This window comes from Otolemur garnettii, unplaced genomic scaffold (genome assembly GCF_000181295.1).
Source record: "Otolemur garnettii isolate 467f Iridium unplaced genomic scaffold, OtoGar3 scaffold00001, whole genome shotgun sequence".
In the NCBI taxonomy this organism is placed as follows: Eukaryota; Metazoa; Chordata; class Mammalia; order Primates; family Galagidae; genus Otolemur; species Otolemur garnettii.
This window is the reverse complement of record NW_003852396.1, coordinates 25,442,585-25,461,086: the sequence shown is the minus strand read 5'-3', so window position 1 is coordinate 25,461,086 and position 18,502 is coordinate 25,442,585. Positions and strand designations below refer to the sequence as shown.

The window sequence follows — 18,502 nt, the reverse complement described above, 5'->3', positions numbered from 1 at the left end:
AAAAAAAAAAAAAATTGTTCTTTTCTTTCTCAAACCTGCTTAACCAGAGAATTCCTTTACATAACACCTTTCAAGGAAGGGTATTAATGCCACAAAGATATACTTTTTCTGAAAGATCATTGGGGAAATGGGCATAATCTTAAAGAGTTCATAAAATTAAACTCTTAAAGAGTTCATAAAAATTAAATAAGAAATAACATTTATAAGAGTACCTTAAATAGGGCCTGGCCATATAACAGGTGCTCAGTAAATAAATAGTATGATTTGTGGGTTTGTTCTATTTATTCTTTATTTTTTAATAAACTTTTAATTTTGATGTGATTATAGAAATTGCATACATTTTGTAAGAAATAAGGGATCTTTGTAAATGTACCCCATTCCTCAAATGGTGATGCCTTACAAAACTGTGGTACAAGATCACAATCAGATTTTGACTTTGACACAGCCAACATATAAAACATTTCTATCACCATAAGGATCCCTATATTGCCCTTTTATAACCACACCTGTTTCCCTTCTATCTCACCCTACTCTCCATTCCTTACCACTTAACCCCTGGCAATCATTTATCTGTCCTCCATTTCTAAAATTTCATCATTTCAAGACTGTTATAAAAATGGAATCATACAGTGTATAACCTTGGGGTGGGCTTTTCCAACTCAACTCTATGAAGAGTAATCCATTTTAATGAGTGTGTCAATAGTTCATTCATTTCTATTGCTCTGTAGGATTCCATGGTATATACAGATGTATTACAGTTTAACCATTCACCTGTTTAGTAGTATCTAGGTTGTTTTCAGTTTGGGGCAATCATGAATAAAGCTGCTATGAATATTTGTATATAGATTTTTGTATGAACGTAAGTTTTCGTATCTCTGGAACAAATGCCCAGAATAGAATTGTTAGGTTCTATAATAGTTGTATATTTTGTTTTTCTCAAAACTGCTTAATGAGTTTCCAGGGTGGCTCTACTATTTTTACATTCCTACCAGCAATATATGAATAATTCATTTTCTCTGCATCTTCACCAGCATTTAATATTGTTTTTTTTTTTTTTTTTTTTTTTTGCAGTTTTTAGCCAGGGCTGGGTTTGAACCTGCCACCTCCAGTATATGGGGCCAGCACCCTACTCCTTTGAGTCACAGCTGCTGTCCTTGTTACTTTTTTTTATTCTATCCATTCTGATAGATGTATACTAATATCTCATTCTTTTAACTTGCACTTCCCTGATGGCTATGATGTTGAACATATCTTCATGTGCTTATTTACCATCTCCTTTTCAGTAAAATTTCTATTCATGTCTTTTCCCGTTTTTCTCCCTTTTTTACAAGAGATAGTAAAGGTAGTTTTTCTTATTTTTAAATTTGGATGGTCATGTTCTAATTCTTTGTCAAGTATGTGGTTTGTAAACATTTTCTATCAATCTATACCTTATCTTTTCATCCTCTTTTTCAATGAGGAAACATTTTTAATTTCAATGAGATTAGATTTGGAATTTTCTTTTTTTTTGGATCATTCTTTTGGTTTAAGAACTCTATACCTAGCTATAGATGCCAAACAGTTTCTCCTCTTTTTTTTTTTTTATTTGAGACAGAGCCTCAAGCTGTCGCCCTGGGTAGAGTGCCATGACATCACAGCTCATAGCACCAACTCCTGGGCTTAAGCCTCCCACGTAGCTGGGCTTAGCCTCTCAAGTAGCTGGGACGACAGGTGCCAGCCACAATGCCCAGCTATTTTTTTTTTTTTTTTGGTTGTAGTTATCATTGTTGTTTGGCAGGCTGGGCTAGATTCAAACTCACCAGCTCTGGTGTATGTGGCTGGCACCTCAGCCACTTGAGCTATAGGCACCGAGCCTTTTTTTTTTTTAAAGACAGAATCTCACTTTGTCTTTTGGGCTAGAGTGCTATGGCCTCAGCTTATCACAGCAACCTCAAACTCCTGGGTTCAAGCAATCCTGCTCCAGCCTCTCAAGTAACTCGAACTATAGACATGCACCACCATGCCTGGCTAATTTTTCTATTTTCAGTAGAGATAGGGTCTTGCTCAGGGTGATCTCAAACTCTGGGGACCTCTTGCCTAAGCCTCCTAGATAGCAGGTGTAAGCCACCACACCTGGCCTCCTAATTTTTTTTTTTAAGATTGTATAGTTTGCTCTTTAACTTCGTGATTTATTTTGATTTTATTTTGGATAGAGTGTAAGGCTTAGGGTGAGCCTCCTATGGATTTCCATCTGCTGTAGAACCATTGCTTATAAAAACTATTCTTTTTCTATGGACTTGCTTTTGTATCTTTGTCAAAAATTATTTGGGTATATTTGTATGGGTCTATTTCTTGGATCTCTATTCTATTCTATTGATTGGTATATCTGTCCCTCCACCAACACCACACAGTCTGAATTACCATAGCTATAAGTCTTCAAATCATGGAGACTTATCCACTTCCTTCACTCTTCTTTTTCAAAATTATTTTAGGTATTCAAGGTTCCTTTGCCTTTCCTTATACATTTTTAAATCATATTAGCTAAAGTTAAGGGCGGCGCCTGTGGCTCAGTAAGGCGCCAGCCCCATATACCGAGGGTGGCGGGTTTGAACCTGGCCCCGGCCAAACTGCAACCAAAAAATAGCTGGGTGTTGTGATGGGCGCCTGTAGTCCCAGCTACTCGGGAGGTTGAGGCAAGAGAATTGCTTAAGCCCAGGAGTTGGAGGTTGCTGTGAGCTGTGTGATGCCACGGCACTATACCGAGGGCAACAAAGTGAGACTCTGTCTCTATTAAAAAAATAATAATAAATAAATAATAATAATAATAAAGTTAAAATATTGTTGGCAGCCAGGCACAATGGCTTACTCCTGTAATTCTAGTACTCTGGGAGGCTGAGGTGGGAGGAAGATTTTTGTTTAACTGATTTTCTCTATTTTTCATTTTTCTTGGTCTTCTCTTTATTATTTTCTTTTTGTTTGTTGTGGGTTTACTTTGCATTTCTTTTTCAAGGTTATTGAGGTGTAAGCTTAAATTACTTAGACTACTCAGACTTTCTTCTTTCATTATGAGCATTAGCGCTGTAAATTTCTTTTAGCACCGCTTTAGTTGTGTTCCACAACTGTTCATATGTTGTATTTTCATTTTCATTTACTTCAGTTTTTTTTGTTTCCCTTAAGACTTCCTTTTTAACTCATGGACTATTTAAAAGTATGTTGTTTAGCATTCAAATATTTGGAGATTTTCATGTTATCATTCTTCCTCTTAGTTTGATCCCATTGTGGTCAAGAGAACACACTCTATAATTTCATTTTTTTTAAATTTGTTGAGGTTTGTATTATGGATCAGGCTATGTACCAAGGATAGTTATGCTGAGTACTGTATATCTTGACATATTTCCATGTTTGCTCAAACAGAATATGTATTCTAGCTGGGCACAGTAGTTCACACCTATAATCCTAGCACTCTGGGAGGCTGAAACGGGAGGATCACTTCAAGGAGTTAGGAGTTCAAGACCAGCCTGAAGAAGAGCAAGACCCTGTCTCTACCAAATATAGAAAAAGTGAGCCAGGCATGGTAGCAAGTGTCTGTAGTCCCAGCTACTACTCAGGAAGCTGACGCATACCTACTAGAATGCCTAAATGAAAAAGACATCATACCAAGTGTCAACAAGGATATTTCCCTAGCTGGTAAAGGGAAAATGACACTATCAATTAGGAAAACAGTTTAGCAGTATCTTTAAAAAGTTAAATATTCACCTGCTATACTACCCAATCCTTCCTCTCTTAGCTATTTACGCAAGATAAATGAAGGTATGTCCAAGGTGTTAGTTATAAATGTTCATATCTGCTTTATTTGTAGTAGTCAAAAATGACACAAAATGTTCACCAGCATTTAGACAGATACTCTGCAATAAAAGTAAATGAAATATTGACACACATAACAATATGGATGAATCTCAAAATAATTACGCCAAGTGAAAGAAGCCATATAATAAGATGCATATGGTATGATTCCATTTATGTAGCATTCTAAAAGAACAAAAACTGGCTCGGCACCTGTAGCTCAAGTGGCTAAGGTGCCAGCCACATACACCTAAGGTGGCGGGTTCGAATCCAGCCCGGGCCCACCAAACAACGACAGCTGCAACCAAAAAAAATAGCTGGGTGTTGTGGCGGGCACGTGTCCCAGCTTGGGAGGCTGAGGCAGGAGACTCACTTAAGCCCAGGAGTTGGAGGTTGCTGTGAGCTGTGATGCCACGGCACTCTACCCAGGGGGACAGCTTGAGGCTCTGTCTAAAAAAAATAAAATAAAGAATGAAAACTAATCTTTTGGAGATGATACAGATATTTAGTACCTTGGTGGTGGTGGTGGTAGTTTCAAAGGTTTATACAACAGACACTACAAAAGTTTTGAGATAATACAAAAATTAAGAAACATAAAATCATTTTGATTACTATATATTCTCAAAGTAATCACCATGACATTCTACATACTTTTGCTTTTTTTTTTTTTTTGCAATTTTTGGCTGGGGCTGGGTTTGAATCCGCCAACTCCAGCATATGGGGCCGGCACCCTACTCCTTTAAGCCACAGGTGCCGCCCTACTTTTGCATTCTTATCAACCATTTTGGAAAACACTCTTTCCACTTGTTTTCTTCAAGTGATGTAAGCTTACTTTTATAGGCAGGAACAGCTTCTTTAGGTCTGGAGAACCTTATGCACATACCATTTTTTACTGTAGGGAACAGGAAATAATCATGTTGGGCCAGGTCAGGACTGTAGAGTAGATGAGTCATAAGTTTAACCTCTGTGGACTACCGAACTGAATGGTTACATTGGCTGTGTGGGCAGACACATTGTCAGGGTAGATGTCCCCTTCAGTCCTGTCCTTAGTAAGTAGGTACATGATGGTGCAGCAGAGATAAGGCCTGCAATGAAACTGTATTGTGAATAAGGAGACTGTATCTGGCATCCAGCAATATTCTTTCTTTTACCAAAGCTCATATAGGCAATACTGCATGTACACACAATTAATCAATAATCTTATGACTAAAACCTTAAGCTCCAAGCCCCTCTCAGCTTGGCGCCCACAAGTCTAGTAATTAACTGATAACCATTTCACTAACAATATCTAAAATTATTCTTACACTGAGTAATCAAAAACAAAACCACAAAACAAGGTTCTGGGGAAATAAGCCATTTGAATGCTTAACCTTTAACAGACCATCTGGAGGCAGTCATCCATCTTAAGGAGTAGTTTGGAAATATCTGAGATATACAGGTACCTGCTTGCAGGCCTGCCCCCACGAAGTTTAGGCAATTAATCACTTCTATGTAATTAGGCCTTCAGCCACATATGGAGTTCTATCCAGGTTCTCTCCTTTCTAACTCACAAAAGACTTCAAATTTGCTGTCACAAAATGGAACTGTTTAAAGGTTTGCTTATAGGCTTTCCACCTATAACCTTTCTTAAAGCTTCCCAAAAACTTTTGGTAGGGACACTGTTGTGTGCCACTGAGCAGTAACAGTCCTTTGTTCCTCCAGAAGAACAGTTATAAACATGACCACCTTTGGAGAAGAAAGTTGCCACCATTTTCTTTCTGACACTTGAGGGCTGTTTCACTTTTGTTGGTGGATTTTCTTTCCTTTCCTTTCCCCTTCCCCTTTTCTTTTTGGGAAAAATCCACACCGTTGACTGATGCTTATTCTCTGGATCAAGTTCCATCACTAGTAACAATGTTAGAAATGCATCTAAACTTCTCTCTGTCAAGTCTGACCAGCATTTCTTTATACCATTCAACACAGATACACTTTTGCTTGTCTGTCAAAGTGTGAGGCACCCATTGGTATGAAATTTTCCTGACTCAGAAGTAATCATGCAGGATTTTGGACACCGCATGCAATCCAATCTATAGGGCTGCATCAATGTCCTTAAATTTCATTCAATTATTTTCATGAACCAATTTTTCCACAGCAGCAATGTTTTCCTCAGTCACTGTGATCACCAGACACCCACTCCTCTTCTCATTTTTCAGTGATATTTGGCCTCTTCTAAATTCTTAAAACCACCAAACGATTGTTGGCAGGAAGGAGTAAGATCCCCAAAAGCCCATTGCAAATGCTTAAACCTTTCAGGCTTGTTTCACCAAATCATAGAAAATCATCATGCAAAAGTGCTCTCTTCCCAGCTCTGATCCCGAGTCCTGCTCAGACAGAAATAAAAGCTCTCCCAGCAAAAACAATAAGCAAGTTGAAATTTGCACAGGTGTATCAGAAAAGACACCACAATAATGGGGCCGGGCATGTTGGTTCACATCTATAATCCTAGCACTTTAGGGAGGCCAAGGCAGGCAAATACCTTGAGCTCAGGAGTTTGAGACCAGCCTGAGCAAGAGCAAGACCCTGTCTGTACTAAAAGAAGAAAACTTAGCTCGGCATCATGGCATGCACCTCTAATCCCAGCTACTTGGACCACCGAGGCAGGAGGATCACCTGAACTCAGGAGTTTGAGATTGCAATTGAGTTAGACTGATGCTATAGGGTGACAAAATTAGACACTGTCTCAAAAAAAAAAAAAAAAGAAAGAAAAGAAAAGAAATGAAATAATGGACTATCACGCAGCCTCAAAACTATCCTTGTGATCTCATATGCTCATGAGATCTACAAGTTAAATATCTACAGTTTGGCTGGGTACAGTGGCTCACACCTATAATCCCAGTACTCTGGGAGACTGAGGCAGGAGGATCATTTGAGGCCAGGAGTTTAAGATCAGCCTGGTCGATACAGCAAAACCCCATCTCTACAAAAAAAATTGTGCCTGTATCCCAGCTACTCAGGAGGTTGAGGCAGGAGGATTGTAGGAGTTGGAGGCCCCAGTGAGCTATGATCATGCCAGCTATGATCCAGACTGGGAAATAGAGCAAGATCCTGTCTCTATTAAATAAATAAATATCACTTATATTAGTTATACCTCATTGAAGGTATAAAAAGAAATATAAGCTGCTGTTGTTATTGTTAGTAACTCACCAAGCATCCATTTTTCTTCTCCATGAAGTAAAAAGAATAACACTTGCCTCACAGGGTTTATTTGAAGATTTGTGTGTGTGCGTGTGTGTGTGTGTGTGTGTGCGCACATACCTCAGCTACATAATACCTCCATATCACTCTCTCACCCTTTACTAGGCCTTATTTTTCTTCAAGGCATATCTAGCAAGTTAATACTTATTTGTTTACCTCTCCCCACAGTACTATAAAGTACTTGAGAACAAGGACTTTATATTTTTCACTACTAACTTCCCAAATGCTTAAAACAATGCCTGGTACATTGTAAGCACTCAGCATATATATTATTAAGTGATTTAATGGATGAGCAGGTGTGTTTTTTAACTACAGTGCCTGACACAAAACATGTGATTCAATTATGTTAATTCTAATTCACCATCCCCTACCTCTTCTTTTTTTTCCCCCTGCCTCTTCTATGGGACTGAAAAAGTTGTTGGGCACTTTCAGATAACTTTCCCGATATAGTTGGCAGTCTTGATGGCCCATTCTCCTTCACTACCTTTAAATGGTTAAATATAGCAGGCAAATGTTTTAGAGCATTTAATAGATAGATTTGTTCTTAATTCTAACAAAAACCTTTCCTTCTTAAGAAAGTCATGTCTTCTATCTGGGCATGGTAGTATGCACCTATAGTCCCAGCTACTCAGGAGGATCCCTTGAACACAGGAGTTCAACACTATAGTGTGCTATAATGATGCTGTGAATAGCCACTGTACTCCAGTAGCCTAGGCAACATAGTGAGATCCTGTTTCATTAAAAAAAAAAGAAAGAAAGAAAGAAAAAAGAAAGTGATGACTTTAATCTCTGATCATGCTGTGACTTGAGAAAATATTATTTTGCTTCTCTTTTTCCCCCCACAGGGTTTATCCATGGCTTAGAGGACTGGGTTATACATCCTTGGGTATATTTTTATTAGGATTTTTATTTTGGAATATAGATAACATCTTTTGTGAGTCACTGAGGTAAGATATATTTTCATTCCTTGAGAAATATTTTTGGAGGAACTCTGGTTAATCAAATGTTGACTACATCTTTGAAACCTGCCTAATCCACTTTATTGAATAAATAAGAATGATTTATAATAACCTTATGAAATAACATGTATATAAATTGGCACTTTTTCATATGCCTGATGTTATTTTCTTAAAAAGATAAGTGTTCCTTTTACCAGCAATTATGTATTGACAAGAGTTTGAGTATTAGACTTAACTCTTTGGATTCTAGTCTGTCACTAAGATGCTATCCTTCTAGGCCTCACTATCCATAAAGTGAGCATGTTAAATAGATTAAAGTAGTGGGTCCTTCCAACTCAAAATTCTCAATTTTGAGAATGACCTAACAATTCTGCATAAACAAAACTGAGGATACAGGAGTATACTGAACAAAACCACAGGGAGACAATCAGCAAAATTCAGAACATCAGACATCTACGGATAAGTAGTCAGATCCCTTCAGTAAACAATTGGCACAGGGGGAGAAAAGAGGGAGGAGAGACATATAGATTAAAAGACTTATGAGATATTTCAGCCAAATATAATGTGTTGGCCTTTTTGGAATCCTGATTCAAACAAACCAACTGTAAAAAAAACAAATAAGGTGGGGTGGCGCCTGTAGCTCAGTGGGTAGGGCGCCGGCCCCACATACTGAGGGTGGCGGGTTCAAACCCAGCCCCGGCCAAACTGCAAAAATAAATAAATAACAAAACCATTAAATAAAAAAAAAAATAATAATAAGGTTGAGTGGTGCGGTGGCTCACGCCTGTAATCGTAACACTCTGAGAGGCCAAGGCAGTTGGATTGCTTGAGCTCAGGAGATTAAGACCAGCCTAAGCAAGAGTGAGACCTCATCTCTACTAAAAATAGAGAACTTATCCAGCATGGTGGCAGGCACTTGTAGTCCCAGCTACTTAGGTGGCTGAGGCAAGGATCACTTGAGCCCAAGAGTTTGAGGCTGCTGTGAGCTCTGATGGCACCACAGCACTCTAGCCTAGGCAGCAGAGTAAGACTCTGTTTCAAAAAAAAAAAGAAAAATAGAATGTATATTGCTCTACTAAAATGATGACTGTATGTAGGACACAGGAAAATCTTGTATGCAGTTTCTTGAGTGGATAGCTAAGTAGACTAGTGTTTCACAAAGCATGTACTGGAAAATACTTGTTGCAGTGAGTGGGTTAGTAGGTTAGTTGAAAAACTAAAGATAACTCTTTATTGTAGGACTTTTCAAAGCCTTTAATGTGTTAATATACATTAAAAATCTCCAAGAGGGTAATAAATTATATAATGTTTACTACATTTATTTGATAGAGTAATGATTTCTGCCACAAATTTATTATTCCTCAGAATACACTTTAGAAAACAATATGGCAGACTACAGGAGACTTAAGGAAATTAAATAATTTCCATATTTCAGAATGCTGTAAGACTTCCAGCATTAGTTGTTAAACATTTAAAAAATTAACATGGTGATTTTTCCTCCTCTCCACACAGGAACATTCGAAAGAGGGCACCACCTATCATAGGTACCACCACACAATTTCATGCGTGGTGGCATATATTAACTGGCCTTGGTTCTTATCTTCACATCCTTTTCAGGTAGGAAATAAAGACTTTTTTAGCTTGGAGTCTTTTTTTCTTTATTCTTCAAATAGGGCAGTATACATATAAAATGTTAGAAACAGAATCAGAACTTCGTTCCAGCTTTTTGTCTGCCACTGACTGACTTTAAGCAATCCTCTTGCATTCTCTAAAGCTCAGATTTCACATTCTTAAATTGAGGCCATTGTACTAACTGACCCATATTAGTAAATCATTCATCTTCTTTTTTAGTAGTAAGATATAAATTTTTTAGGTTTCTTGTTGATCAGCAAATTTCAGTTTATAGAGAACAAATTTAGAAGAAAAGAAACAACAGCCAGATCCCCTGCATAGGTCACTATGAAAGCTAGTACCCAAAGTCCCCAGCTTAATCGGTATCCTCTCCCTAAAATTAATTGGTTGCCGCTTCTCTCCTCTCTCCTTCCTCCTCTCCTAATAAAAAGTCTGTTAGAGGTTAGCCATTTATAGAAAAATCAGACTCAGAGCTCTCACCAATTGCCCCATCCAACAAACACACCTTCATATCACTGTTTCTCCCCCTAACCAGGCCTTATTTTTCTTCAAAATATTTGTAAAAAGCTGTGTATTTATTTGTTTATCTCCCCGAACTATACTGTAAGTTCCTTGATAACAGGGACTTATATTTTTCACTGCTACCCTCCTAAATGCTTAGAATAGTGTCTGGCACATAGTAAGCACTCAGTATATATTGTTAAATAATTTAATGAATGGATATATAAATACTGATCTCTTTACCAATTGATCAGGCCATATTTAAACTCAAATTCTCAGGAATTGAGAGCTGAAATACTTGTAGAAAGGGAAAGAAAATTTTCCTTTGAACAAATGTGAAAATTTACTCAAATGAAATTTTAAAAATGCCTTCCATGATAACATTTGCATCTTATCTATCTGGAGATCAAGTTTTCATGCAACTCAAATTATCTAAATGGGGGAAATGAAATGTTCAATTAGTATAAAGTTTTAGAGATCTGCTGTACAACCTAGTGCCTACAGATAACAATACTATACTGTACACTTAAAAATTTTGTTAAGAAGGTAGAGCTCAAGTGTTACCACAAAAATAACAGGGAGTATGAGGAAACTTTTGACGATGATGAATTATGTTTATTACCTTGATTGTGGTGATAGTTTCATGAGCTATGCATATGTCCAAACTCATAATATCATATGCATTAAATATGTGCAGGTTTTTGTATATCAATTATACCTCAATAAAAAGCTGTTATTAAAAAGGGTGGATTTGAAACTGAGATACAGTAATTTAATAACTGGCATATCCTGTATGACTAAACTAAAAGAAATGAGCAAAAGCATAAATTACTAGCATCAGAAGTGTAAAAGAAAACATCACTATAGATGCTGCAAATATAGAAAGATAAAAAAGATATTTTAATATGATGAGTACTTCTGTTTATGTTAGAAATCTCCCATAATAAAAAGTTTGCATTTTCACTTAAGCCTAAGAATTTAAGGTTACTGTGAGCTATGATGCCACAACACTCTACCAAAGGGTGACATAGTGAGACTCTGTCTCAGAGAAAAAAAAAAAAAAAGTTTGCATTTTAAGCTCCTACTCTTCATGACAGTCCTGTGAGGCAAGTATTATTTTGTGCTTGAGGAAAAACAAGTCAAGTATCTCACGTGACCTCATGGCCAATTAGTGTTATCACCTGATTTCAAGCCCAGAGACAGACTCCCTAAACCTTAGAAATTATCTAGCATAACATTTTTATTTGATGGTGAAAGAAACTAGGGCCCAGAGACAAGTGACTTCGTGATGGTAACTGGCCAGTTAAGTAGAGTACACTATATTGGCTAAAGGCTAAAAAGAACCTAAATTCAAATATTGCTTCTATCATTTACTAACTGTGGTAGCTTGAGTGAAATATTTGCTCTTACAAAGACCATTCCTCATGTACAAAACAGGAATAACAACCACCCAGTCAGAGTAATTTAAAAATGAGACGTATATTGCTGGAGCAATTCCTCTCCCCACGTTGTAGGTACTTAATGTAAAGTTGGAAGGGGAGAGGTATAGCCAGGCCTGGACCCTGGCATCTATGCCTGAGTTCATGACTCTTTCCTGAACAAAAAGAAAAAGGTGGTGACTTTATTTTAGAGGTAAACATCTGAAAAAGTGTTAAGATTCTGTTTTAAAACAATAGTCTATTCTTTGGAAAATAATATTTGACGCTCCTCTTACTATTCAGTTTGGATACAGTAAAGTGGCATCACAGCCACATTAAATAACACAAATTTTCTTCTCATGCTCTTTCACCTTTTCTTTCTCTTATTTAAAATACAGATTGAGTATCCCTTATCCGAAATGCTTGGGACCAGAAGTGTTTCAGATTTCAGATTTTTTTTTCGGATTCTGGAATATTTGCATATACATAATGTGATATCTTGGGAATGGGACCCAAGTCTAAACACGAAGTTCATTTATGTTTTATACATACCTTATCCACATAGCCTGGAGGTAATTTTATATAATATTTTTAATAATTTTGTGCATGAAACAAAGTGTGTGTACATTGAACCATCAGAAAGCAAAAATGTCATTATCTCAGCCACCCATGTGGACAATCTGTGGTTGTTTAACATCACCATCATCTGAATTTACATTTAACAGTAAAAAATATGACATACCATTAATATAGTGGAAAAAATAATATGTTCAGTCAGGATAACTAAGCAGCACAGCAGCATCACAAGAATGCCTCTATCACCTGTTAACAGCAGAAACAAACAATGGCAGGCTTTCAGTCTCTACTGTGTTTTGATTAAAAGGTTACTGTACACGGCATTTTATTTTTTTAGGTGATAACATCAGAAGCAGTTGAGGTACCAAAAACTGATTCCCCAGGGAAGAGGAGGCATTCTGCTGGATAGCTTTTTAAAATGTTTACTTCAGAATCACCTGCCTCATTAACAGTGTTTTTTGTCTAAGAAGTCTTCTCTGATGTTATAAATAAACATCACCTCTTGTTCTGTTATGAATCCACACTGCTCTAGTCCATCAGTAAGTATTTTGACTGCAACCCATTATGTGAGGTCAGGTGTGGAATTTTCCATTTGTGCCATCATGTCAACACTCAAAAAGTTTTAGATTTTGGAGCATTTTGGACCTCAGATTTTCAGATGAGGGATGCTCAACCTGTATTATAAAATTATGTTTTGCATATGTACTCATGATATATTGTACATAACTATTCAAATATACTTAGTTTATTATACATGAAAATATATCGCTGTATGATATGGACAGTTTCGTGAATATTTTAGGGATAAATTCAATTATATTTCACTATATACACTGATTTTAGAATTTGATTTCATCTCCAGAGGTGAATGACTTTAAAGCTACAGTCCCCAAACCTCAGGCTGCAGACTGGTACCAGTCCATAGACTATTAGTAACTGGGCCAACAGCAGGAGGTGAGCAGTGGGCAAGCAAGCAAAGCTTCATCTATATTTACAGCTGTTCCCCGCTGCTCACATCACCATCTGAGTTCCGCCTCCTATCAAAGAAGCAGTAGCATTAGATTCTCATAGGAGTGTGAATCCTACTGTAAACTGTGCACACAAGGGATCCAGGTTGCCCACTCCTTTTGAGAATCTCATGTTTGATGATCAGAAACCATTCCCCCCACATCCCATTTGGGGAAAAGCTGTCTTCCTTGAAAGCAGTCCCTGGTGCCAAAAAGGTTGGAGGCTGCTGCTTTAAAGGATACTATGAGGGAGACTTTTCTGTTATCTTACTGGTTCTCTCATACCTGTAGTTAATCCTGAGAGAGCTAATATACCTACTTATAAAATACTCTAAGAATACTCCAATCCTTACTATCTGCCATGTATCTTTAAAAATGGAAAAGCTAATTGCGATAAGAATTACATAAAGCATTAGTGGAATGCTCACTACTAAAGGACAGACATCCTGAGGTCACAGTCTAAGAGTTGATCATTTCTCTGTATTTCTTAGCATTTTGCCAAGTGTTCTGTACAGAATAGGTACTCAACAGAATAGATGCTGAATGAACAAAGGATATACTAATGTTTCTTCTTTGTATATGCAGATGCACTGTGGTTACATTTGCCACTAAGGGCAAATTAAAAATTACGTTGAAGAGTTTTCCCCCTCCCTCTTTTCTTTCAGTTTATATACAAGAACACTTTATCTGAGATACAGGCCAAAAGTGAAGGTAAGTCCACTTCCTAGGTTTTGTGTGTGTGTGTGTGTGTGTGTGTGTGTGTGTGTGTGAGGGGGAGGTGTTTGGAAGGATAGGTAGAAGTGAAAGAAGAAGAAAAGGAGTATAGCAAAGTAATGGAGTGAGCACAGACTTTGGAACCAGAGGCACTGAATCTTAAGTCTTCCACTTACTACTATAGTATCTTAGACAAGTCTCTTCTCTTTAAGCCTTGCTTTCTTCAACAATAAAATAGAGTTGTTAATATAGCTACATTGCAGAATAGTTTTAAGGAACAGAAATGACTTAAATGTCACCTCCATCTTTGACAAAGCAGATGTTTAATACATTTAAGAAAATTAAATAAAAATACTTTCTGAGATATGGTACAAGTCAAGAAGGAATATACTGTGCTCAGGCTACTAATACCTGGACAGTCACTAACAAACCTACCAAGCTCTATAGTCACAGCCCCATGGATTCTTTCCTATTCTTTTTCAAGGATAACCCAGAACACTTTTACCTTCTCTTATTTTGTCCTAACTTATTTCCAAACAGTTTCTCTTCGGAATCTGGCCAGTGATCCTGTTTGAGCCTCTCAGGAAGCACTGATGAATTATTCCACCAGGAAAACAAAACAACACCTGCCAAAGGCCTGGCAGAATAAATAAAGAAATCCGTAAAGATCTACACGTTTAAATACATCATAACCATTGCAGCAGAGGAGGGACTTTCTTACTAATGCTGCCAGCCACACAGAAAATGAGGAATGGGAGCTGCTGCGTGTTTAGCTCATGGCTTTATCTCATTTGTCCTCCTCCTCCTCCTTTTACCCTAAAATGTTTATAAAGAAACAGATATGTATATGTATATACGCAAATGCCGAAAAAATTGGGCTTTTCTTTACAGGTTAACAGTTTGTGCTGGTTGTAGGAAATTAACCTTTTTATGACAAGAGTTGCACGTGAATTATACCTTTCTTAATATTTGATTAAATAATGAAATTGGTCAGCTAAGGACTGGCAAAACCTTATATCCAAATGGTCAGCCATGAAGGAACACTCAGCTGTGTCAGCTTTGATTTATATTGTTTTCTCATTAACCTCATGGATGATTTTCCAAGGTAAAAACAGAGCTAGCTTTGGGATTCTGTGTCATCCTTCACTGTCTGTCCCAATGCTAGTCGGAGTGACCTGCCACTGGGTCCTACACTTGTCATATCCTAGGATTTATGGTGGGCTCTGGGGCATCCATTTTTGGTATGGCCACAGCCAGGCAGAGTGGATGGGTCATCTTGTAACCTTCTGCAGGTCCACAAGGACACCTACAGAATGTTTCCTTTGATCTTTGCCAGTCTTTAAGTTGTCACTTTTTTTATGGCTAGGCAAACATAACCGGTGATCTAACCTTCCCGTATCCCACCCTTCTAACATAACTTGTTTGAAGTTATCAGAGAATGTCATTACACTCTGATTTTTTTTAACCATGCAGTATTTTCCAGGTCTCAGAGAGGTCATGGTTATGCCCTGGGAGGCATGTCAGGTTAACTAGAGCTAAAAGGATCAGGATCCTATTTGCCTAAAGCTTATTAAAATACCTGTTCCTTCTTCTTTTTTTTGAAGGAAACAGATATAAGGGTTGAGAATAGCTGTAACTAACTTGTAACTTCCGTAACACACAAAAATTAGGGTGCTAAGAAATGATAGTAAAATCTCATCTTAAGGTAAACAATTCTAATTTGTACTTGAATATATAAAAGCTAAAATCATTTTTCACAAACATAACACCTACCTGACGTAAAAACCTGATTTGACTCCTTTGCTCATTTATCACCATATTTGTAATACTGCACTATTTAGCATTTTACAACTTTTTCTTTGCCTTATAAGTTATTATAAAATCCAGATTTTTTTTTACCACATGGTAACATTACCCAAGATTAAATCCTGAGCTACAGCTTCAAAAGGAAAATCATTTTTTCCATATGCAAAGATAACAAACACTTCTGTCATTTTTCCAGTATTTAGTAAGTAGCCTTGGTACAAATGTAAAACCAAAAAATATTTTGTTGTTTTTCTTTACCTATTGGCCTCAGTTTTAGTCAAAGTGTTATTTTCTTTCCCTTAGCGTGCCAATATGCCATTAGGATGATCCTTTCGCCTGCTTTTATGGTCCTCTAGCAAGGAAAACACTTAGCAAAACATTAATTAAGGGAACTCTGGTTCTACCTTAGGAAGACATGGAACAGTTTCGATACACAGGCCCCTAAGACTGTTTTTTCTTTTGCACCAAGATTCTGACTTCTAGCTACATTTCATCTGGGCTATCAGCCATTGTACATTTTTTAATTCATTCACTTTTTCATACCATTATTATCTTATACTTTTTAGTCAGATACACTTCTGCATAAAGAATCTGTATACAGGGCGGCACCTGTGGCTCAAGGAGTAGGGCATAGCCTCATATGCCGGAGGTGGCGGGTTCAAGCCCAGCCCCGGCCAAAAACTGCAAAAAAAAAAAAAAGAATCTGTATACAGTGTAGGAACAAAGGTACATCCTTCATGATAATGCTGCTAAACATTATAAGACTAAGGTTCTACAATATCAAAGTCAGGTTTAAGGTACAGAGAACACACCATGATTCTATGGCCATTTAGAGCAATTTGCAGAATGAGTGATTCAGCCACCACCACCAGTGGTCACTTGTTGAATAAAGTTGTCTAGCATCACATTAGAGAGTCATTTGTATCCCAGCATGACCTGTAACAACACTATGGCCAGTTTTTCAAAGACCCTTGTGAGAAGAGACAGCATGAAAGCTCCACATAAAACATTTTAGGTGTGGGGTGACACCTGTGGCTCAAAGGAGTAAGGCGCTGGCCCCATATGCTGGAGGTGCCGGGTTCAAACCCAGCCCCAGCCAAAAACCGCAAAAAAAAAAAAAAAAAAAAAAAAACATTTTAGGTGGGTTGAAACAGAGAGATGAGAGGAGAACCAGGCTCCTTAATTTTCCAAGTCAACTGTGCCTCACACCTGGCTTGCTTGTTAGCAACTAAGTAGCACATTCAAGACTTTATGTTGGTGCCACATTGTATGGAAATCACTGGTGACCTACAGGATATTGCTAAACCTTTATTTCAATGCTTTTTTTTTTTTCCTCTAGGATTCTGAGTGGATAGTATAGAGTTGGATTCCTGCCCAATCCCTTCCCTTTTTCTTGGAAAACTTCATGTTAACTAAAGTACACAAAAAGCCAATTTCCTACTGTGCAAATAATGGTTTGTTTGCGGATTACCTGATGTGAAAGGTGCTCATCTGTGAGTCGTACAGCCAAGGGCAAAAAAACAAATATTTAAAAAATATTTTTAAAAATATTACTTTGTAAGGATGTGAAAAAAGCAATTTGCTTACATATTTGAATATCCTTCTTATACCCTATTATTACTCTGGAAAACTGACAGCAATTTTACTTTTTTGTTTCCAAAGAAAAGCTATGTGAAAGGTAGTTGTTAATCGGGTCACTCTACCACCTCCCCCACCTTGGTGCGTGCATGAAACATCCCCACCACCTGACATGATCATTTTTATCCTTGTGATATTATATACATTGATGATTAATAGGAAAAACATTTGTTTTTTAATAATCTACAAATGAGAACCCAAATAGTGGTATTTGGTTTGGCAGAATTAGATCAAATACTATGGTTTATCCATAATGCAGAATTTGAGGACAGTAAATTTGAGCTTTCCTTGCCCTATGAAGGAATTGTATTATAATAAGGAAAGAAGATATAAGTCAAAGAAAATTAAGAGACCCCAAAACTTCAAGTATACAATGTATGAAAATCTTGATCCATCTGACTGGAAAATTTCAGTGCCTATAAAAATTAAGTTCTATTATAATGTCAGCCAATTCTGAATTTAGCCAATGCCCCTAAAAGTGTCTAACAATTTAGCATAAAGTTGTCTTATGTGTCTTATGAGTTTGATATTACTTTGCTCTTGAAAATAATTATTTGTTGCCAAATTTGACAGTTTTAACTATCAACTCCATGTTTATATGATATGAAATTCTCTGGAACCGTGGTTTATGATGTGCTACTAGATAAGCATTTATGTAAAACTGATGTTTTAAAGAAAACCAGTTACAATTGGAATTTACAACTGTGTGGCTATTTGCAGATCTACCTCTGTCTGACATTTTGCCTCATATCAGTGCGATAATATAGTTTGATCACTTCGTCTTGTCCTTCACTGTCTAAAATTATAGCTTATTTATTATGCTCTAACCATTTGGAAATAACTAAAATTTGGTTAATAGTTAAACCTTTTTATGAAAGAACCTGTAAAATGAGGGGGGGAGGAATCACATCATCATGATCCATCTGACCGGAATATTTCAGTGCCATTTTTTAAACTGTTGCATTTCCTTTAAGAGTAAGAAAACAGGCTCAGTGCCTGTAGCTCAGCGGCTAGGGCACTAGCCACATACACCAAGCTGGCAGGTTCAAACTCAGCCCAGGCCTGGCAAACAACAATGACAACTACAACTAAAATTTTAAAAAAATAGCTGGACGTTGTGGCGGGCATCTGTAGTCCCAGCTACTTGGGAGGCTGAGGCAAGAGAATCTCTTAAGCCCAAGAGTTTGAGGTTGCT

General features: G+C 37.3%; 1 protein-coding gene across 3 annotated transcripts in view; it reads left to right on the top strand.

Annotated features, from left to right (window-relative positions):
* Positions 1–15,331, top strand: part of ACER3 (alkaline ceramidase 3) — a 142,170-nt gene extending 126,839 nt beyond the window's left edge. Inside the window, exons 8-11 of one of the 3 annotated variants that reach the window (XR_002772718.1) lie at positions 7,902–8,003; positions 9,528–9,632; positions 12,480–12,681; positions 13,815–13,860. Coding sequence is in view for 2 of the 3 variants with exons in the window: in XM_003780880.2 (XP_003780928.1) it covers positions 7,902–8,003; positions 9,528–9,632; positions 13,815–13,860; positions 14,404–14,457 (307 nt within the window). In the remaining variant the exon portion in view is untranslated. Of the gene's footprint in view, positions 1–7,901; positions 8,004–9,527; positions 9,633–12,479; positions 12,682–13,814; positions 13,861–14,403 lie in introns of those variants that run through there. The other 2 variants (XM_003780880.2, XM_023511968.1) reach the window with 2 other exon arrangements.
* Positions 15,332–18,502: the final 3,171 nt, after the last annotated feature.